Source organism: Chrysemys picta, chromosome 19, assembly GCF_011386835.1.
Source record: "Chrysemys picta bellii isolate R12L10 chromosome 19, ASM1138683v2, whole genome shotgun sequence".
In the NCBI taxonomy this organism is placed as follows: domain Eukaryota; kingdom Metazoa; phylum Chordata; order Testudines; family Emydidae; genus Chrysemys; species Chrysemys picta.
The window spans coordinates 12,718,352-12,741,470 of record NC_088809.1 but is presented as its reverse complement, the minus strand read 5'-3'; the positions used below and the strand labels follow the sequence as shown (position 1 = coordinate 12,741,470).

Genomic DNA, 23,119 nt, shown 5'->3' with positions numbered 1-23,119 from the left:
CCATCACATCAGTAGGTGACTAAAAGCTGCTGACCATGAGTTTGGCAATAGGGATTAGAGGGAAGTGTCTCAGCTACAGGAGGTTTGGGAAAAGAAAGAAAATAGCTGCAAACTGGAGGCCAGGCTGTGATGAAAGTAGCACTGCAGCTTTGATAAGACAATGCTTAAAGTGCATCTCTTAGCAACCCAGCCTGATTTTAATTTTGTCGAGGGGGGGAGGGGCTGGGTCTGCAACCCATAACACACCCACTTAAGGCCAGGAGGTGGCACTCCTTTCTGAGCCGCTGGTTTTGTGCGTCAGTGGAACCTGTCTTATTTCATACCCTTTTCATCAAAGGCTCCACTCGTGCAGAGGCATTGCTTTCCCTCTGCCAGCTAGCTAGCCAGAACAGAGTGGGCAGAGTCCTAAAACATGGAAAATGAGCAACTGAGCGTGTGACTGGTGCAAACAACATCTGGCTCGTGTGACTCTGAATTGCACCTGAAAATGAGTGAGCATTTGCTTTTCATTTTAGGGCAATGGGTCCACCCTAGTACCAGAGAAAGGAAAGCCTTGATTCTGGGGAAATGGGGGATTATTTTTCATGGCTAAGCCTCCCCTCCCATTCAGAAAGGGCGTTACTTTACATAGCTGCCTTACAGAGAGTGAAAGTGGCTTATTTCTACCCCAACATTGATGGTTGCAGCTATGCCAGCCTAGGCTGTATTCTGGTCAGATCCCCTCGTGAAGTGGAACACTTCAGGACCTTTAGCATCCCCTATTCCCCTTTGTTTGGGAAGTTCCTGTCTTCCAGACAAAGGAGGCTGGTAAATGATTAGTGGAATCCATTAATTAATACTTGTAAGCACTCTGCTTCCAATAGAGTAGGGGTCCACCCCAAGGAACAACGGGGCCTTCACTGCCCCACAGAGACCTGTGTGTGTTGTAAAGAACATCTGAAAGTGCATCTTTAGTAGATTAATAGTGTCCCAGGGCCAGACCCTGATCCGAGTAAGACAAAGCCATTTTCAATTGACAATGCCTGTTCCATTGAAGAATATCTTTAGGCTGCACAACCTCTGGTCAGGAAGAGGCAACACAGATGTTTGGGAAATGGAAAACCTTCTCCTCACCATCTGATTGGGATACGAAGCCAGGGGTGTGATGCCCTGGAGGAGATAGAGGCGTGTGCAGAGGAAAACCACCACAACTCCTGGTAATGGGACTTGACTTCCCTCACAGGCGCCAACTTTTGTTGGGGCTGGTGGGTGCTCACACACACCCCCTGCCCCCAGCCCCGACTCCGCCCCCTCCCTGCCCCTGTTGGACCCTTCCCCAAATCCCCGCCCCGGCCCTGCCTCTTCCCCGAGCACGCTGCATTCCTCCTCCTCTCTCCCAGCGCTTGCCATGTGAATTTGGCAGAGCACCCACCAATTTTTCCCCGTGGGTGCTCCAGCCCCAGAGCACCCACGGAGTTGGCACCTCTGCTTCCCCTTAATACGCTGGATAGCCCCTTTGGTGTTCCTTGATCCTCTTTGTGCTGTACCCATGACCCCTGCATTCCCAAGGTCTTTTTCTACGGATATTAAACCTGGATGATTTTGCGCTAAAATCCTTCTAGAGCCCCTGGGGACCAAGCGGCAACTCCCCGACCTAGGGCTTCCTCAGGTCAGGGTGGGTTTTCCGTTCCTTCGAGCTCTGGCCCAGCCAGCGCTCGTGATAGCTGAAGAAGCCCCACTGCGGTTTTCCTGTGGAAGAAAGACACGCCAGGTATGCAGGGTTTTCAGTGAGAGACAATACACCTCTGGGTTTATTAACTCAGGAGTCAGGCGATAAGCAGAAACCTCGTGTGAACGGGACAGTTTCCCCACACTCAAAACAGATCCTTCTGTCTCCTCAGAAGCTCCCTCAGCTGCTCGATCTGCGCTGTCACGCTGCTCTTGGACGTGCCCCCTGGCGTGGTGTACTGCTCCACGCTGTTGGCATAGTCCCACACTTGAGACACGTCAGTTCCAAACAGGGGGCTGGGGAGGCAAAGCGAGAAGGTGCGTCAGTGGAGAGCTCCACCATGAGCTGTCCCACAGGCTGAACGGATTTAGCTTTGCAAGCTGGCTATGCCACACTCCAGTAACTGCGTAGGTTATGGAGCCCAATCCCACTCCCAATGAAGTCCAGGGCAAAATTCCCAAGGCCTCCTCCTGCCCTGCCTTGCACCTTGTGTAGTCAGTTACGCCTGTACACAGTGAGCGCAAGCTGGGTGTAAAATGCTACCCGATCAGAAGGGCAGTGTTTTACACCTGCTCTGCGGAGATGCCAGTGACAAGGCAGGGGCAAGGCTGTGGAGAAGCAGGCCTTCAGTTTTCAGAGCTGGTCACACGCGTTAGCACTGGAGCGGGTCTAAATCTGCAAGACATTTAAGCCCAGCGCCTCAAAGATATTTAGGTGCCTAACTCCCGTTGAAGGATCTGAGTCCTAGGGCCTGAGCCAAATCCTACTACAGTCAGTGGAGAGACTCCCATCAATCCACCCTGCTTCAGGGAATCAGCTGCCTAGTCACACATCATCAGTTACAGAAGCTGACTGCAGGCCAGGCCTTTCTGGTGCTGGCATTAACAGCAACGAAAAGTTTGACAAATAAAATCACTTTCTAGTTACGCCATGGAAAAATGGAAAGTTAGTGCTTTGGCGAGAATTGCTGCAGGATCTGTTCCCCTCCCCAGCACACATCTCCCTGTCCATGCCTGGCTCCAGCTGAAAGGCAGATCCCCATGGGTAAAGGGGGTGCCCCCCTCTTCACACAGGCAGCGTTTTAGGGCCCACTGTCCAGATGTAGACTTCAGTAGCATCATGGTAATTCAGCCCAGAAGGGCTTGAGGAACAGGCATGCCCAGGTGAGATGATGTTGTGGGAGTTGTACAACAAGTGTTGAGAACCCTAGCAAATGGCCTTTGTTAAGAAAATAGTTAAGTTAAGAAATACAAACCTAATGCTCTTCATGTCCTCCACAGTGAGCTGATTAATGGCGATGCCCTTTGTCTCCGCTAGGTGGACAGCCTTCCCAGACGCAGCATGGGCTTGTCTGAATGGCATCTGCAGTTAGAAGTACATACAACAAAAAGTGAGCAAGCAACTAAGGTCCAGGACCAAAGAGTGTGTGAACACTTAAGTGAATGTGGACCTTGTTTTACAAGGTGACGCAACATTCCCAGTGCTGTCAGAGGCTGGGGTTTCTGGGATACAGAGTGTGCATGTTACGCAGGGTAACACGATCTGCAAAAATGTCTGCCAGGCCACAATGCAACAGTTACACTGCTGGGGATACATTCAAAGGGGCTTTCAGTCCTGCTGGCTCAGGACACAAACAGCACCAGCTGGGGATCCAACAGGACATAACTAGGTGCCTCGCAGGGAAAGGAGAGAGTGACCCCTTTCTCCGAAGTATCCAGCTGTTGGCACAAATTGGAATAGCTTAACATTGTTCCTACTGTGCATTGATGTCAAGGGATGTTGTCAAGAGGAGAACTGAGCCCAACTGTCTTTGCACGGTCAAGCCAAGACACACCCCAATGAGTCTTTGCGGCTTCAAAACCCTCCATCACGCTTTCCATTAGGATTTCCTCAATACTTACTCCTTTACGAACCAAGTAGAGGGCCAAGTCTGTAGCCAGCATGTCAGGACTCAAGGCTTTCTCCATGTTCTCCTTATGGATCTGCGGAAGTGAGGACCATAAGCAGAAAATCAACAGCTACTAACAGGTCACTGAAGAGTCCTCACACAGGAGATTTCATCCAGGAGAGGCCTGGCTTTTGAAAGGCCTCATTGCAAAAACAACCCACCAGAGTAAGACATTTACTCTGTCTTTCGTTTGACTACAGTAGATGATCCAGATACTGCATTTTAAACTGCTGGGAGGCACAAAGGCTTCAGCTATGAGACCACTCCCTCCCTCCTGCTGAATTAGAGACCCTCCCCTCTATACAACCCCCCTGTTCGAGGGGTCTGCATACGGGAACGTCAGCAAGACTCTTGACCTGGATGGAGTTACTCCTGATTTACACAGCAGTGCGCAAGCGCAGAAGCAGACCCAAAACGGAGTAGTAAAAAGTTAGTCTTACCTGGAGAGTGGAAATGACTCCAGTTGCCACCTGTAGCACAGAACTCAAAGTATCGATAACGTCAAACACGGCCTCCTTGTCTTCCTATTTGTTAACAACAACAAAAAACCAGTCAGCCGAGTGCAGTGGACAAAGCAGAGAGCTGCAGCAGCCTGGTGAGTGGACACAGTGTCTGCTGACCAGACACATTCAGTCTCCATGCATGAGTGGGAATAACCACACTTGGAAGACTGCCAGCTCATGGAGCTTTGGGCATGAGGACGGCCTTCTTTCCCCGGGCAGTCTAGTGCCCAGCTGAGGAGGACATTCTAATAGCAGTTCAGCCCAGCCCATGGGAATTCAGCAGGGGGCGATCTGACTACACTGTAGATTGTTTTTAAATGAAACAATCTTAAGTGAACCCATGTGCTAGTGAAAGGTGCCAGACTGCCCGCCCAAGAGAGCGAAGGCCTGTATCAAATACAGCGCACAGCACAAGCTTTCTCCACGCTGCTGTCTGCCACATGCTCTGGAGCGGCTATTGAGGGGCACAGGAGTAGCTCATTCCCCACACCCACTCAGCTCTTGGCTGGAGACACCTACCCTTGGTGCTGTTTGCCATCCAGTTGCTACCTGGAAATATCACAATCTCACCAATGCCCTTAATGTAGCTCAGCTAACAGTTGTCAGAGGATAGAGACCCTTGATCGCAGTCACTCTGGGCCAGTAAATCTGGCAATAAAACTGCTGTGTCCTATCCCAGACCTCCAAGCCATCCAGATCCTGAGCCAGATCCACAACTGGTGTAAACTGGCATAGCTGCATTCAAATCAATATACTGGATTGACACCAGCGGAGGATATCTAGCTCTGTAGCCTTAAAATTCTCAATTGTCCTTTGTTCCATAATCCATCATTAGGATTTGGAGCGACTCAAATACCAACTGCAGTCTTCAAATCCCCTCATCTCTGAATATGGAACAACCATGTACCAAGCAGGTCATGTGCAGTGTGGAGGTATTAATAGATTTTGGAGAGAGTGTTCTGTTGTGTCTATGCAAAGAAATGGAATGAGAATTGGGCTTTACCTGCAAGTCCTTGTTGTAGGTGCTTGGGAGTCCTTTGAGAATCATCATCATTCCAGAACACTGCAGAGAAGGGGAAGTTTATGGTACTTGGATTAAAACAAGAATAGCAAGGAATTTTAAACAGTTCCACTCAGCAGAGCTCCAAAGACAAGGCTGCATCTCTGGCCAGATTTCTGTACACCAGACATTGCTCATTGAAAGCTTAATCCCCGCAGGGCCCATTGAAGTCAGTGGGAAGTCTCTCATGGACTTCACTGGGAATAGGATCAGCTCTTTATTTGCCAGATTTTTTTTTTTTAAAACCTTAACCAAAGCAAACACCTACTGGCAGACCGGCAAAAAACAAGAGATGGACCATTCTCAGAGTTTCACTACAGTTAGTAGGATTCTGTAGATGGTTATTAAATGTGTAGCAGATGTGCGCCTTCTTATGCCTGTTATTCACAGTGGATGGGACCTTCCCTCCACTGGCAAGACTTGACCGCTTGGTGGTGTTACTTGTAATGCTTGGTGGCCACCTTGTGCAATTGCTTCAAGTAGTGCTGTGTGTTTTGTAAGGATTTTGTTGCTGGTCATCCATGTTGTCCTGTTTGATCTAACTGCAATCAGTGCCAGGTTGTGGTGTGTACTTGGGATACAGCCCGGGAGGTGTGCTTTGCCGGATGTCTGTAGCCTTGTGGTACAACCTTTCCTAGAGATTATATTCTACTTTGTCTAATAGCATGTTCGGAGGGTTGGCAGATGGTGGAGACACACCATTATCTCCAGGTCACAGTTGAGGATACATAAGGGAAGTTAGGTCATAATTGTTAAAGTGGTCTCTGGCTTTGGGTTCCCCAAACTCTGGCACATCTTTGATTTCAGTTTTCACCCTCTGTTCCTACTGACTTGAGCTGGAATTGTGGATGGTCAGCACCTCTGAGCCATCAGGCCAAAGGCGTTTCATGTTCCGCACACCAGTCAAGCCAACCTTTTCAGCTGTAGCCTCTAATGGACTTGCCCAGTGGCTCCCCCAGATTCAGGAAGAGAACCCGAGTATGATGGGTGGGATTTAAATTTCTCTCCCAACTACGCTAACTGGGAATAAAGACTATCCTAACGAGCACCCCAGCGCTCTGACATCTCCTCTCCTTGCAGACTCACCCTTCCAAACACACGTCCAGCCTTGCTGCGGATCAGCTCCAGACTGTCTGGATTCTTCTTCTGAGGCATCAAGCTACTCCCTGTGCTGAAAACAAAACACGGAGCACATTAGACTGGCGAGGTCCCTTTCTGTAGAGAAAGCGAGATGGGAAAGAGTTCACGGGGTCTCTGCACACTGCACTGCAGCAGACCCCAGGGCCCAGGAAAGCTACACCTGCCACCACCATGCACAGTCTAGCTGCATGTGGCAGGAAATACCCGGTGGTCTCCAGCATTCATCATGAACAATGGGGCTATTTCCTCGACACACCCAGTAGGGGCAGGGGTTCCCAAACTGTGGCAAGCTGATGTCTGGAATTTTCCAGAAAACGTCAGGAATATTAAACCCATTACCGCCCCCCCCCCACCCCCGGTCAGCTCTGGCATGTTAGCAGCGGGTCTGGCATGCAGGAACGGCTCCTGGCCCCACTCGCTAGTCCTTTGCAGCCCCCAGTCCCACACTTTGGGAAATGCTGCATTGGGATGTTAAAGGAGACACGGGCAATTCATCGTAAGATCCCACGGTGGGGTCACTGGGTGGAATCCAGCACCCAGAGAGCCACAGTTGAAGGAACTGCCAGTTCCTTCACCTGGCCTTAGACACATGGGGCCACATGAATCCCTGCAAACTCCATTGACTTCAGTGGGGTTACACCAAGGATGAACTGGATCCTTTGTGCACCGGATTAGGCTGCAGAGCAATAGCACGCTATTCTGCTCGGTTCGTTTACACAACAAGTCAGGAGTGGAGCCTGTCCCTTTGACGCGGTTGTAGCTCCATTTTAATGGAACTAGTCCGGAGTTAAGCCAGCACAGCTGAGAGCAGAATCAGAGCCCCTGCATGTTAAAATGCTGCTTGTGCAGCTGGAGTAGAGGGATTCTGTGTCTGTCTAATGAAGACTTTAAATAAGATGCAAAATATCACACTTCCCTGGGTCTCTCAGATCTCCCATACGTGCTGCTTCTCCCCTAACTCAGCCTAGACGTGCCAGGTTGTCTCATGGGAAGAGAGCAGGGATGCTTGTAGATAAATTTAACGTGCATCTTGTCTACAGCTACCATGCATCCCTACTCCTGAGCCAGTATCAAAGCTGCTCTGGGTTTAGCTCTGTCTAGATAGAAAGATCTTAGCTGTCTTATTCAACAGCTATGTCCGTATATTGAAGGGAGCCCAGTCCCCTAAGGGTGTGGTCATTCTCGTACCAGGATATACTAACAAAATGTGGCTTGGTAACCCTGTCAGAGTGAGAAATGAGACTAGTAACAGGAAATCTGGAAGGGTTGCAAAACAAGGCTGTTTAAGGAAAGGCCCTTTTTATGGGAACTCCCAGCATAGGAGGATTTTTTTTTCCCCCGGCTTCTCGTTTACAGCCTGATTCCACAAATGTTTACTCAGGCAAAATGCCCAGTGAGTACGACAAGATTCAGCAGAGTAGGGCTACAGGATCTGGCCTTTACTGGGATCAGAGTCAAAATATTTTTTTAGTAATATGAACACTTATAAAGCTCCTAATGTCCGACACTCTAGTATTAATTTGCATGATATTTCTTTGAAGCAGAACCATGCCCATCTTACAGGCAGGCAAACTGAGGCAAAGAGGCGGAGTGAGGCTAGGTCGCCTAATGGGTTGCGCCAGCCCTGCTCCTAGCAGCAATTCATTCCAAAATGGAAATAATCACACAAGTAACCTGGTCTCCCTGCGTCTAAAAGAAAAATCAGGTTAACAGGGAATATATGTCCAGGTGCAGAAGAGACCACTCAAACACATGCTGTTATTGGGCATCTGACAGGACTTTGCAAGCAGGAGGCTCCACATCTGAGTACATTTTAAATTTTCTCTCTTCACACCTGATCGAGAAGCCAGTCCGAGCTCAATGCCAAGCCTGTCATTAGGATATGGCAAATATATAGTGCCCATCCCTGCCTCCCCAAACCACCCAGGCCTATGCTGTGGTGATGGGGGTAGGACACATGCATCTCTGGGGAGCTAGCAATACTAGTAGGTGAAAAGAGGGTGCGGAAAAATGGGTGCTGGAAGCATGCTCCGTTGGGTTGGGGAGATGACATCTGAAGTACAAGTATGTTACTGCCAGCCCACCAAGCAGACTACCTTTTCGGGGGGCTATGCCCCAGGGCCATCTTTATTCTCCCTGGCCAGTCGTGAAAGCCCCCCTCTATCATAGCAACCCACTCTGAGGAGTGCTAGACACATCTCCCTCCTGATCCCAGTGCAGGGTGTGAGCGATGCCGATTTATAGCAACTTGCTCAATTGAGGTTTTTGGGTCTTTTCTCTCCACGATCCCCTGTTATATATATATATATATATATATATATATATATATATATATATATATAAAAAAAGGTTTGAATACAATTCATATGAGCTCCTTTTATTTGGAATGTGGGAAATGGGTTGGTGTGGGTGTGGGGAGGGCTAGGACTGAGATAAGCCCTAGAGAGTTACCTGTAGGCATCAGACAGAGTCACAAAGCCAAATTCCTTTGTACTATAGATGATGAGATCTTCAGCCATCTTGCTTAGGTGAATCATTAACAAGGAGGCAAAGAAGAGAAACTCCACTGTAGAGAAGGGTGACAGTCAAAAGCATATGAAAGTCTTATTTTGGCTGCCATTGCTAGTCACAGTTGTAATTTAGCCGCAGGAAACTTCAGGCTGTGAACAGCCATAAGCATTTGAGGTAAAATTCAAGTGTGACTTAGGAGCCAAAGACTCATTGAAGTCAATGGGACTCAGGCTCCTAAGTCACTTAGGCACCTTCGAAGCATTTGCCTGTAATTAGATTTGTGGAAGGCCCGTCACTTGGGTTGTTGCACAAAGCTCTGATAATTTCAAATTAGTGGTGACTCCATCTCCTTAGCACATGAGGGACTCAACTCCGCTGGAGGGCAATATCCTCAGCATAGGTAAATCGGCATAGCAGTGGAGCCAAAGGAGCTCTGCAGATTTACGCTAGCTGAGGATTCAGAACAGGGCCACCCAGAGGGGGGGGCAAGTGGGGCAATTTGCCCCAGGCACCACAGGGGCCCCCACGAGAGTTTTTCAGGGCCCCTGGAGCGGGGTCCTTCACTCGCTCCGGAGGCCCCAGAAAACTCTCGTGGGGCCAGGGCCCCTGGAGCTTCTTCCGCTCCGGGTCGTTGTCGGCAATTTGGTGGCAGGGGGATCCTTCTGCCCCGGGACCCGCCGCCGAAGTAGCAGCAGGTCCTGAATCCTTTGGGCGGCCCTGATCCAGACCCCAGGGTCCCACGTTCAGCGGCTTTGGGTCACAAATATAACACCAGATAGCCATATGTAGTATTTATTGCCGGGTTAAGAGCTCAACCTTCCCACCAGGGTGTGTGTGTGTGTGTGTGTGTGAGACCACCACATCTGAGCTTTTCTCCCCCTTGAAAAGTTTATTGGGAAGAATCTCAGAGAAGCAGGTTCCCGGTGAGCATTCAGGGAGAGGAAAAAAGAGTGATAAAGTTGCACCTACCCACGAAGTCTCGCTCACTCGTTGCATCCATGCTGTTCAGGCTGATGGAAGCAAAGTCAAGTTCTGCAATTTTAAAAAACACATACACAGGGTCAAACCATTGGCTAGTATTTGAGCTCTGAAGCCCTGCTTCACCAGCCTACCCAAGCATGTACTTAAACTTTAAGCAGGAGTAGTGCCATTGCTACTCACCTGCTTAACGTTAAGCACACGCTTAAGAGTGGTGAAGAATCAGGGCCTTAATTGTTAGCCATAGACTTTCAAGGGAACAGTAGCTGATAAGCTCTGCTACTGTTTTCCTCTTGCAGGCACCAGAGCATCAAATATTTGTAATCTCATCTCACTTCAGAGAGAATTTTTATCAAAGAGAAGGACTATGACCCCTAAGCAAAGTACGTTGCCGTTGATGGGAGTCTTCCCATTGATTTCAATGGTCTTTGGACCAAGCCTTCTAGTGCCTGTTATTTTTCCAAGCAGTATGGAAAGGTATTCCACCATATCTAGACAGTGGAGTTGGAACACCTGGTTTAATGGTGACTGGTCACAGATGGCTTCAGAGTGCTCCGTTTCCAACCAGAGTCCGTTTCAGGGACCCACAAAACTCAGGGACGTACTGCCTCGTCTTTGAGGGAGGGTTCTGAATTTAACAAGGCCTCTGGGGTCTACTGCTGTCAGAGTGCATGGATCAGCATCTTGCTGCCTGTGCTTCATCTTAGGCAGATGCAAAGATGAGTGTTCCCTGCTAGTGACTGGTGTAGCAAAATGCCCCACTACCAGGGCTTCTCTTAAGAGTGGTAGAGAAAGGGTTGGGGGCAGGGAACTAGCTGTCTGTCCCCTGCTACTGTGGGGAAAGGGGAAAGCATAGCAAGGGGAAGTGGGATGAAGACCCTCTATAGCAGGGGTGGGCAAACTATAGCCTGCGGGCCAGATCCAGCCCACCAGCTGTTTTCATCCGGCCCTCGAGCTCCTGCTGGGGAGTGGGGTCTGGGGCTTGCCCTGCTCCGGCGCTCCATCTGGGGAGCAGAGTTGGGGGCCACTTCACATGGCTCCTGGAAGCAGTGGCATGTGTAGGAGTACTGGGGGCTCCGCACGCTGCCCCCGCCCCAAGTGAGGTCCCCGCAGCTCCCATTGCCTGAGAACTGCCTGGCTGCGCCTCTGAGTAGGAGCCGGAGGGGGGACATGGCTGCTGCTTCCGGGAGCCGCTTGAGGTAAGCGCCGCCTGGAGCCTGCACCCCCGAGCCACCACCCCATATCCCTCCTCTGTCCCAGCCCTGATCCCCCTCCGAACCCCTCAGTCCCAGAGCACCCTCCCGTACCCCAAACCCCTCATTCCCAACTGCACCCCAATCCCCTGTCCCAGCCCAGAGCCCTCTCCCACACGCTACTCGTTTCTGGCCCCACCTCAGAGCCTGCACTCACAGCCGGAGCCTTTGCCCCCTCCCACACCTCAACCCCCAGTTTCATGGGCATTCAGGGCCTGCCAAACAACTTCATACCCAGATGTGGTCCTTGGGCCAAAAAGTTCGCCCACCCCTGCTCTATAGAGCAGAACTGAGAGGAAGGATAAGTGGAGGGGAAAGGAACTGGAAGCAATTTCTACCCACCCACCAGAAATAAGTATAGTGAGGGGCATCTAAACTCCTAAAGCCTGTCCTGCTTTCCTCATAATGTACATTAAATGCATTTGGCTAATGGGAGCTTTAATCCCCTACCACCTCATGAAAAGGGTGTAGTACCTACAAAAGTCAGCATTTTGCTTAAGTGATCTAGTCTATGATGCAGCAGTCCACCTGTTACCATCCCCAGACTTGTGTCCCTCACTAACTTGGTTCTGTGAATGGAAAGACAAATTTACCTTTACGCAGAAACTCTCGATCGATACCCAGTGGGTTGCCAGCTACAGCACCGCTGCAAGGCAGAAAGAAACCTCATGCATGACATGCTGCACTTCGGACACTCACAAACCTGCAGCAGTGTCCACAACACAAACCCAGTTACAGAAAGCGGCGAGAGATGCCGGTCTTAAGACTGGGGATACCTGGCAGCTTTTTCTACTGCACTGCCCCATCGCACACTGTATGTGGGCTGTACTTCCCGGCTCTTTGAGCTGTGGTCAAGTGAAAAATTCTCTAAGTTATATTTGGTTAGCTCCTGGCCAAAGTCAACCAACGTGAATAAGGCGTGGTTTCTATTTTGAAGTGTTTAGGGCAGGATCCTGTACCCAACAGAAGAGCCTGTAGATACTGGAGATCTCTTCTGCAAATCCAGACAGCCACGTCTGAAATATCTGCCTCTCAGGGGGCCCTGGGCTGAAGGCACAACATTACACCTGAGAAGCACTAGCAGTCGGAGTGCTCTCAGTCCACATTCGCTCAGGTAGGCTAACAATTCATCAATGGATATCACACAGATGGATCCCTCCAATGTCGTAGATGATGCAAAGCAATGATTAGGGTAGTCAGAAGGAATGTATCAAAAGTGTGTGTGGGGGGGTATATTACTTGCACGAGAAGGTTATAAGCTTTGCCCTCGGAGCGATTTACAACTGAGAGCTCAACAACCTCCTCCATCAGCACATACAGCTCACATTGGGCGCACTGAGTGGAAGGACCCCAACCCTCACATCTGTGTTTTCTCTGTAAGATACACAAGTGTTACCCCCCCACACACACACAAAACACAAGTAAAACAACTGAACGCTTTACCTTCCCAAGGGCAAAACATTGATTCTTCTCTTCACTTCTCCCAGACGCTCAGAATCACGGGTGAATGCAACTGCATGACTGGGGGGGAAAAAACAGAAGGAAAAAACAGATGACCGGTAGGAAAGAAGCCTGTTTCACATTTTCCTCTCTAAAGTGGAACGTAGCTGTTGTAAGGAGTGCCAGGTTGTTAACCCTGGAGACCAGAATCCCGTTGATCAACGGATCACAGAGCCCATGATACCATGGGCATGGAAAGCATGGCGCCCAGATACCATGGTGAGGGGGGCTTTGTCAGTGAAGAGATGGAAAGGCCAACAGCAGTGCAAGTTTCCCCATGCTACCCCCTCCAGTGAACTGTAATGCTGGCCTACAGGGACCACCTCTAAGTGGGAGACAGGTGCCCTCTTTCATGGCCCCCTCAATCATCTGCTCTCTGCAAAATCTACTCAAAGTAGAACGTGGGCTCAGAACCCTGGTAAACTAAGTGCAGATTAAAATGGAGCTGTTGGGGTTGGTCCTATAGTCTTTTGTGGCAGAGCCTATGAGCTACTTTAAGTTTAGTTCCTGAGCTTGGCTGCCTGCTGTTTGTGCGGGGAGAGTTTTGGATTTTATTCACTCAGCCCCTGTGTTTCTTCTCTGAACCCACCCACAACCGAGGAAGGGCATTAAAGGAAGGTTAACTCAGCATAGGGCTCCTGGTAGCGTGAAGTTTGATGTGCTACCCATCCCAACTCAGACATCTTGCAAAACCGCAGCTTCCTAGGTTAGCTTTGGGGGCCACTTCAGCGTCACCACGTGCTGATGTTCCAATGTGACATGGCTGCACATATAGCTGTCAATGAGCTGGTCCCCAAGGACAAACTGTCACAGCAGATCCTACGAAGTTACCTGAGTAAAAAGTGGCTCCACCGGATTGGCTGAGCTCTTTGCAGATGAGTGTAGCCAGGAAAGATCACATCAGTTTCTCTGCAATAAGAAGTAAGAGAGAAGGGAGAAAAGGGTGACAGCTGATCTACAGTTCAAAAGAATCTAGCAAATCCAACAACCTGCAAATTATGTGCTGGAGGCGCACAATAAGCCGGGAAGTACTGAACACAATAATAATTTAATAATAGTTGCAGTAGCTCAAACAGAAGCTATGGGCTTGATGCAGAAATAACTGGGTGGGGTTGTTTGACCCGTGTTACGTAGGCGTTCAGACTGGATAATCACAATGGTCCCTTTTGGCCTTAAATCCATGAACCAAGTGTCAGAGCCAAGATTAGAACTCAGGACTTCCCAGTCCGTGCATAGTCCACTAGGCTTTCAAGATGCTTTTGTAACATTATTGGTTTAGGGTAGTACCAACCCTTTGTTGTCTAGTTGTTATTTATCCTCCTATTTGTTAGCTATGAAGAGAACTGGGACATTAAAATATCCTGTAATGAAGGCTCATCAGTCTATGATAAATTGTTTGGATCACTGTAGTTTAGTCAGCAGCTAAAGTCATTACAGTTTTTAATCGTTACAATCTGGAAAGGTTGAGCAGTCCCAGCTGCCTCTATTTGATTTTGCTTTATTAAAATTAAGTTTTAGCCTCTTCAACATGATTTGTTGCCAGGATACATCTGGGATAAGAGGAAGTCTCCGTGCAGCAGGCCAGCCATTCCCTGAGAGAAAAGAAGGGGCCAACCCTATTACCCGGACCATCAGCTGCAGCTGCACGCACTTTGCCTGACTGCACATGGACACTGTACGAGTTGAATGGAAAGAACACCACTGACTTCAATGGACTGTTGCTGATTTACGCTAGCTAAGGATCTGGCCCAGAATTTTTAACATCACAGCACACAAGCAGCTTCCCCAAGAGAGGCCACAGCGTTTCGTTTCATAGTGTGGGCTTGGAAAAATAAGGACTTACGCAGCAGCCCGTTCCACCAGAGTCTTGATAAACTGCAACAGGTGAGCAGATAGGACAGAGCAGGAATTTCGCATATAGAGTCTGAGGTCAGTCACAACCTGCAAGAGATCCCCAGTCAGTCAAGATGGAGCCTGATGTACATTGTGACCAAACAATACTCACCAGGTATTTGACTTTTGCCAGCTTGGGGAACCGGATAACAAAGTCAATCCCCCTGACCCCCTTTCAATAGGAAAAACAACTTCCCAGTGCCTTACAGATGCCATTCAAACACTTCAGGGCTTTCAATCTAATTCATTATTAAATGGGAGTTTCACTATCTTTGAATTTGCTCTCCAGGGGCCTGACCCAAAGCCAATGGGAGTTTTTCCATTAACCTCAATGGGCTTTGGCTCAGGCCCCATCAGTGGTTCCCTTAATAGAAGGTCTGCTCCCGAAAGGTGCTATGAACCTGTAACTCCCACTGATGTTAGGTTCAGGTCCCAGTCACTGCAGAAGACAAACACAGAGGGGAAAATAATCACATAAGCCAATACAAGCATGAAGGGACTCAAAATAGAACATCAAGCAGCCCAAAGCTTAGAGGTCTGGTCCATCTACCTGTCAGAGGCCAAAAGCTCACAGATAACCCTAAGCTTTTTTTCTGGAAAACCTGTACTCCGTGCTCAGACACACAGGACCAGATCCAGTGCTGAAGTGAAGCCATTGGAAAAACTGCATTAATTTCAAAGGGTGCTGGATCAGGCCCATAGAGAGAAGTGAAAAACAAAATTATCTAGGGAAACCAAAAAGAACTAGAAGGTGGGGGATGGAGAATGAGTCTGGGAAAAGTTATGGACTCCACATTTTAGTAAATCAGATCTAAACACAATATTCGTCCCAAAAGTCAAGAATATGGTTTTCCAAATGAAATTACTGCAACAGTCAGCAGCCTGGACTAACATCTGAAGCGCTGAATTGAAAAGGACGAGGAGTCGGTATTGCTGAGTAATGGTGATAAAATGGAGTATACTGGGATTATAAAATTAACAGTGACCAAAAAAGTTAGAAAAACTGCTAGAGGTCAAAGCAGAAGCGTAAAAATTAACTGCAGGTGTTCGCCTAACCATAGCAACAGCCGTGGTAACTGCAAAGCTCTTCACAAATAATTGCCAGAGTACACATGTGTGAGCTATAAAGGAGGATCCCCATGACTATGGGCTAGACTTGGGATTCTGAAGTCCCTCAAAAATGGAAACAGAACATACAGTGCGGTTACACACTGGGGGGCAATTTTTGCCTCTCTCTGCACAAACATAACCCCCTCGCTGGGAAAATGCAAGTTTCCCTCAGGGCTACTAGATCCCAGAGTATGTGCGCCACTCCCTCTGTTTAGTAGCACTTCTAACCTGCTCCAGTGTGCATGAGATGATCACCCTTTAGTGGCTGCAGAAGATAGATCAGACTATGACTAGTACCGCAGCTATCTCGGGTTCACCTTCAACTCAAGTGGTTGGGACTGAGTCCCGAGTTCTGTCCTTGCTTTGGACCATTAAGTTCACGCAGGAATGATGTTCAGTCCAGGTGGAAACCCCGAAGCCTGCCATGGAACGGCTGCAACTTGTTTGAAAGAGTCTTGAAGCACCTCGGGTTCTCTCGTTTGCACAGAGCTCCTATTGAGTTCCAAAGGAACGCTGTGCAAGAGACTGGCTGCATCGTCTTTGCCAAAAGAAATGGAGTACAATTTGTGTTCATACCCAATACCATTGCTCAGCAACTGCGCTCATTCTGTCCACCCAGCACTCCTGGGCCACTAGATGAGCTGCACACCTGCAGTGACTAAGTCCCAAGGGATCGTGTTGTGGATGTCAATTAAGAAAAGGGAAAGGAGGTAAAAGGAAATAAGAGACAAAGCAAGTACTGAATGACACAAGGCAGTTCTTGCCATACTTGATCATTCCGGCTTCGTCCGGTGTGCACCTTCCCAGCTACATCCCCAATCAGCTCCTGAGGGCAACAGAAGAATTTCCCATCAGTGTTAGCAGTATTGGAACGATAAGGACTGCAGACCCCACCTGCGCTTAAAAGCCAAGGCCTGGATTCACAAACGCTGAGGCAAATGCTTAACTTTATGCAAGCAAATACACTGGAGCCATGCAATTCAGGGCAGGGACAGTTTTGTTATGTGCTAGTACAGTGCGTGGTCCACAATGGGGCCCCGGATCAGGGGCCCTACATGCTATTGCAATACAAATAATCCCCACTGGGGCCTTTAGGTGCCACTAGACTATACATATTCAGTAGTAGCTAATAATATGTTAAGCATGTGGTTAACGTTCATAAGTAGGATCAGGGCCCAAGGCTGCTTTGGGCCAGGTCTGGCCAAGTCTTCTCCTAATAATATTTTGGGAGGGCCTTCTCTCACTCTGAATACAAAATAAGATGGAAAAAAATATATACGCCACCAAACGTATAAATAAGAGTTTTGTCATTGCAACATATTTTTAATTCTCTCAATAGGGATGTAGCCTAAAAAGGAAACACTTAAATACTTTGATCTAAGGGGAGAAGACTTATTTTACTACTGCCAGACTGATCAGAGGCATGACCTGGAAGTTATGAGGAAATTAGAGGAACTGGACCTTTAGTCTGCGTTCGTTGGCAGTGTGGATATCCTCATCGCTTTTGATCACCACAAAGGCTCCCCTGGACCATTCTTCAGAAATCTACATCAGCAAAAGACACCGGTCAGTGGTTAATGACGCTTCTTTTCTGCACAAGGGTGTTGGAGGCTTGATTCAGTCAGGTTTGTAAAATGTTTTGCGATCCTCAGATGTAGTAATTGGGGCCTCATCCTGATCTCAAAATCGTGTGATTAAATAACTTGACTGAAATCACTGAACTTGCACAATGGTGCACAAGAGCTCAAAATCTGGAACTAAAAAGTGCAAAGCATTATTAAGAGACTCTTGCTGTCAGTTTAGAAATACATCTTAAGTCTCATTAAAATTGCATCAGATCAGTGCCACGCCCTCCTTCAGGGTGCAGGAATAGGTGTTGTTGCACTTTCTGGGGGATGCACTCCATGAATCGGTTTTTCCATCTCTAGCTACTAACCTTTAAGACACGTGAGGTTAAAAATGTACTTGACAAAGTGAGTTGAAAAGTCAACCAGCAATAAAACCCACCAACATTTTCATACGTAAACACTGTATGGATTCCCCATTGTTCACAGTGTGTAAGCAGCAACAATGGATTAACAGAGATGCATTCCCCTGGCCTATCGGCTGACTTTTCTCTTCACCCCTATACAATATGGTGAATTAATTCAGACAGCCAGACACAAGAGCATCCTGTGCGTCAGCTCAAAGAGAACACTCCCAATTTCTACTGAAACAATTCCTGAGTACTGCTCGTTCTGGGAAGGGGGTTTGAACTGAATGCACCTCAGCAGGGTGTCCCAGCTTCTATAATGGCCTTTAATAACATTTGTAGAAGACTTTCAGAACCCTCATTCCTGCCACATTACCTGGGGTCACGGGCTACCAGCCAACACAGGGTTCTGTTTCTTCTAGATCTAAGCACATCTTAAACAGATGCTATTGATCTTAAAAATGGGACTAACTCACATATAGCGCTAGTCATTCACAGATGGGGGGGAAAAATGAGGGTTAAGAGATTAAGTGAGTTTTCCGAAGGCCACAAGAGCAAGCCAATGTCAAACAACATTAGAACTAGAGTTCCTGGCTCCCTGGCCTGGGTTCATGCCATTAGAACGTGTTACTCTTCAGGATTCCAGGGATCAATTGTTCGAAATATATCCAAGTAGTCCCAAGACATATACCGCCATGTCTCCAAAAACAAAGTGGTGCAGGCATGCTACAGAAGTCATTAAAACAAAAACCCGTCCTCTTTTTGAAGTGAAGAGCAAATAAAGGATAGACTCATGACCATGAGTTGCCTCTTTGGGAAATCATTCACCTTTGTAATACCTTCAGATATTGTGATGCTATAGCTATCGACAGAAATGACAAATCTTTCAGAGTCGGAAATGGCAGGGGCTTGGAGCGGGCTTACAGATTTGTTGTGCTTGATGATGTGTTTCTGCCTGCAGGAACGGAGACACTAAAATGGGAGATCTCCTCCAGGCAACTGTTTGGGGGCATGGAGCAGCCTAAGCACAACATGGGTTAGACTGCGTACAACTGAACGGGAAGCAGAGATAAGCCAAGCGTCAGGACAGATGCAGGACCCCCAACTTTATAATCAAAGACATGATTCAAGACACCATCCCTATTCAGGGAAGCACATAATGTGCCTACTTTTAAATAATGGGACTTAAACATGGTCTTAAATGTTTTCTTGAATCAGGACTAAGGAAGATTACAATGCAGACTACCTGAAAAGAGGAAGATCATCAGCCAAGGAGCAGTGGTTAAAGCTTCAAGTCATGGTGGGTACCGGTGGCGATGACTGACAACCTTTTACCACACTTTGTGCTCAAGCAAATACATACCTTTTCTAATCCACTCAGAATCTTCTCCAAATCACCCTTGGTTAGAATCCCAGACTTCTCCAAAGCCTTGGCATAAGCCATGCTCCCTCGGATGTCAACTTCCGACAACCGCTGGTCATAAGTCATGGAAGAGTTGAGAGTCTCCATGATGGGATCAGTGCCTCCTACGAATCTTCCTCCCCAAAGTTTATCCCCCTGTAGAAAAGGAAGTTTTTAAAAAAATGCAGCTTAAAAGGACATGCTGGTAAATCTGAAAGAAACTTCAAAGAAACACTCTTTGGGATGAGTATTAATTCTGTGGGACAGCATCCCTGAATCTACCAGAATAGAAGGAACAAATTGAGACCTGGTGTAGGGGAGTACAACTCTGTCAATTAATTTGGCCTATGACACTAACTTCCATTGAATCAACAGGCCAACTTTGGCAGTAATGTCAAAGGTGCTGTGAGTTTACGCTGCTGTAACCTGTGCAGAGAGAGGCCAGGACAAAAGGGAGCAAGGAGGCCCTGCTTTAAACTTATACATTGAAACGCTCCTGTCCACAGCTTCTCCCGTTACATCTCTCTCTCCCAGACCCTTATCATGAGTCCGTCTCCCTTATGCACGCTTATCAGTTTGTAATTACCTACAAAAAAACAAAAGTTCGGCAGCTGGTGTGCTAAAGTCACTGCCTACCATGCTGCCGATTGTTTCCTTGTGTTCCCCCATCCATCTGTCTGTAGCCACCTGTTGTCTCATGTCTTGTATTTAGATTGTAAACTTCTTGGGAAAGGGGTTATCTTTTTGTTCTGTGTTGACACGTAGCACAGTGAGGTCCTAGGCACTACCACAATGCAAATAATTATACATCACTTTGGAACCGCAGTGAATGGGAACTGCCAGTATTCATCTAAGAGCAGAATGTGGCCAATGCTCGGATAATAAGCATTACAGCCTCCGAGTCATCATAAGAGCACAGATCAGAAAAAGGCTGACGTAATATTCAGAATGCCAGAACTCTTGCATGCCGTTCCAGAGATGGGCAGTTTGTCTTTGTCATTAGTGTCTAGCTACTGAACCATTACTGCTGGATCATGGGCTAACCAATTGTACTTTGCCCCCAACACAAGTATGGCATCTTTATGTCCTCATTTTTCAAAGCAAGTATAAGGGCATGTGACACACAACCAGCATTGACCTCTCTTTTAAAGCAGTTGAAAGCCACTGACATCCTTTTAGAGCAAAATAATTGGTCAGCAAAGGACATAGCAAAGACTAGAACTTTTCCACTGTTTTGAACAAAGAAGGATACATTCGTTATAAAAAATAAAAAGCAGGGGAGGGGTTTTAAGTGAGAGGGAGCTGTGGGCAGATACAAGCTAACTCAATTAAAAACACTTCTGAAATTATGAAGTATTTTAAGTTCACATTGTGCCAGAGTCTCTCCTCACTTATATTGGTGTGAATCGGGAATAACTTCATTTACTGCAGTGGAGTTACACCAGGATAAAAACAGTGTGAGTGGCAGGAGAATCAAGCCTGCTGGGTTTTAAGTTTTAAGGACAGGTTTTGGTCTGTTAAACGCAGTTACTCTGGATTCACAGAGTAAGTCAAATGGGTCAAAGTTTACCCTGGTGTAAATCTACTGCATTGATTAATTTGACATTGGAGTGTGGCATTACGATATTCTTTGTGGGCACCCTTCTGAAGCGAACACACTTTAAGCCACTCAAATGCGTAAACCTGCGTGTGACCTATTTCACCACGCATTTGTACAACGGCATTGCTTCATTAGCAAACAGAAACATGTGTCCCTTGGTCCCATGTCACTTGTTTACACAGATGGACACATCCCTGAAGTCCTTATATAGGCGAAACTCCCACTGATGTCAAATGGGATGTCTGCTGTGTAAAAACTTCATGGTTTGGCCTAACAGATTCAAAAAGAAAGTTTCCAAAGCAGATATTAGCAGACAGAGGAGCAATTGGGAAGCATTTACAGGAAGTGCCTGTAGCAGAGTTTAAATGGATACTTGTGCCCATCTAATATATTTCTCACACCCCTTCTACTCCCTCTGCAGGCCAGGAATCACAGCCACCTTCTCTGGCAGAGGACCCAGTTTCAAGTTAATCAGTGCCACTATTTCATCAGCTAGCGGGGTCATTGTTAAGCAAGTCTTTCCCCAAGGACTGTCTCCACATATCTACCAATCCCTGATGAACAAAGATTGTTCCTGGGGTCTATCTTACAGTCCCTATGGGGGCAATACACTTAGTGAACTCCTGGGGAGTTTTGCCCTCAGGACTGAAGAATTAGGGCCTATAGTTGGAGATTTTTAAAATTTTATTTTCAGGGCAGCTTTGTCAATACAGCCATTTTGAATTCTAAATTTTGTCAGTCAAATTCTGCACAGCCTCAGCTTCGCTACCACCTAGATTTTGCCATCATATTGATTTCCTCTACTGTTTCAAGTGAATGGCATTTTGCCTGTCAAACCTATACAATGACACAGGCTGATCTCTGCAGAACTTTAGAGTAGATATGATTTTTTCCTCATCAATTCTGTACTAAGGACAAGTGAAAGGGGACGAAATCTGGAAATCAACACGAGACCATAGAAGCATTTGGACTGGGGAATGGGCAAAGACAGATCTATGTGTTTTGTTTCAGGTTCTCCCCATATTAATTCGGACATAAACAGACAATGGAGGTAACTGAACTTTAACTGCAAGTGATTGAAAAAAGTCTAGTTGTGAACATTCAAACAGTTTCTCATCTTTTAGAGGTCACAGAATTTCTTAATATATTTTGTATGGGCTTCTCCCTTAGTCAAAATTGGCTACCAGTTGGACCAACAATGGAAAGAGCAAGGCTAGCAAATTTTGACAGATGAGAGACGCTTATCAGAATAGTGATAACAATGGTACACAATAGCAGATAAGGCCAAGAAGACGGTGATAGCAATTTTTGAAAATGGAAAGCACAAACCGCTATGGGAACCGGTCAGATTTTGCTAACTGGGGTCCGGGGTCAGTGCTAAGAATGCAGCATTTGTATAGAGAAGCGTCTTGGGCAAGCAACTCTACGAGTGGGTGTCCAAAGCGTGATAAACAGGAGAGCGACAGCCACCTAAAAGAATTAGTCTTGGTCATGGGAAGAACCCCTCAAATAAATGGAGGTCTGCCATATTTTTGGCTCCAACTCCCTCCAAACAAATGTACTTTGCATGTGGAGCAGCTCCCGTGATAGGAACGCTGAGAATAGGTGACAGCTCCTGGTGATGCATCCAAGCTCACACTCACCTCAGATGCCATGTCGGATGACTTTTCCCCCTCTCGCCTACAGAAACCTCAGCAACTTGTGCAACCTGCAAGACAAGAAGACACTGATTCTTCCCCTCAGCCGGGCAGGGCAGTGGGCAGCTTTGGGGTAGCCGCTCCTGCCTGGAAAGTACCCCCAGCTTTGCTGCAATCTGTTTACTCTAAACCAGGGTCAAGAAAAGCACATAGTGAAAGCTGCATCATCAGTGCCCGCCCGCAGCAGCCCAGGGGCTGGCTCGGGCCGGGTTACACAAGGCGGAAGGCAATTGCACGGCACCGAATAATGAACAGGGACCGATCGGCTGTAACCCGAACCGCGACGCGCCCCTGTGGCGACCAGCCCTGCTCACCTGCTTTGCTGCAAAGCACCGACGCTGCTCGTCTCGCTAGCCCCAGCCCGGCTCCCTTTTCATGCCACCGGCCACTCCACACCCACCCCGGGGAGGGGCCAGGGGTTCCCTCCCACCTCCAATCCCCGCCCCCCATGCTGGCTGTTCTCTTCTCCGTCCGCCTCCATGCTGCCTCTGCTTAATGCGCCAACCTCTGCATTGCCAATAAGTGACAGAGATGTGCAGAGGGGGTGAAATCGGTGCTCACAGCTGACCCCAAGTCTATCTCATTTGTGGGGAGACTACTTGGGGGGGGGCGCTATGGGGTACAGGGGAGAGACTCCCGCATTGTGGATGTTGGGGCAAACACCCTGCCAGGGGTTAATTGTAAGGCACATGATTCCTTCCGGGGAGCAACACAGAAGTTGGTCTGATAAGTGACACTTACCTCACCCACCTTGTCTCTGTACTCTCTTGGAACCACCCGGGGTTACAATACCACCGCTTATTCCAGTGACAGACCTTTGAAATCTCAGCTCATTATTTAGTAG

At 47.8% G+C, this 23,119-nt stretch overlaps 1 protein-coding gene and 1 long non-coding RNA gene across 2 annotated transcripts; one reads left to right on the top strand and one right to left on the bottom strand.

Annotated features, from left to right (window-relative positions):
• Positions 1 to 1,760: 1,760 nt before the first annotated feature.
• On the bottom strand, positions 1,761 to 22,717 carry ASL (argininosuccinate lyase). The gene is made up of 17 exons (XM_008178884.4): positions 22,590 to 22,717; positions 22,222 to 22,286; positions 18,940 to 19,134; positions 17,066 to 17,149; positions 16,374 to 16,430; positions 14,445 to 14,542; positions 13,433 to 13,510; positions 12,545 to 12,622; positions 11,695 to 11,747; positions 9,840 to 9,902; positions 8,811 to 8,925; positions 6,306 to 6,390; positions 5,163 to 5,222; positions 4,097 to 4,180; positions 3,610 to 3,690; positions 2,964 to 3,070; positions 1,761 to 2,004 (listed from the first exon to the last, which is right to left on the bottom strand). Exons 2-17 carry the CDS (start codon positions 22,231 to 22,233, stop codon positions 1,854 to 1,856), a joined length of 1,401 nt encoding a protein of 466 aa, XP_008177106.2. The 5' UTR covers positions 22,234 to 22,286; positions 22,590 to 22,717; the 3' UTR covers positions 1,761 to 1,853.
• Positions 3,026 to 20,327, top strand: LOC103307540 (uncharacterized). Its single transcript, XR_510091.3, has 3 exons — positions 3,026 to 3,098; positions 16,944 to 17,170; positions 18,538 to 20,327. It is a non-coding gene; the product is annotated as an uncharacterized LOC103307540 (long non-coding RNA).
• Positions 22,718 to 23,119: the final 402 nt, after the last annotated feature.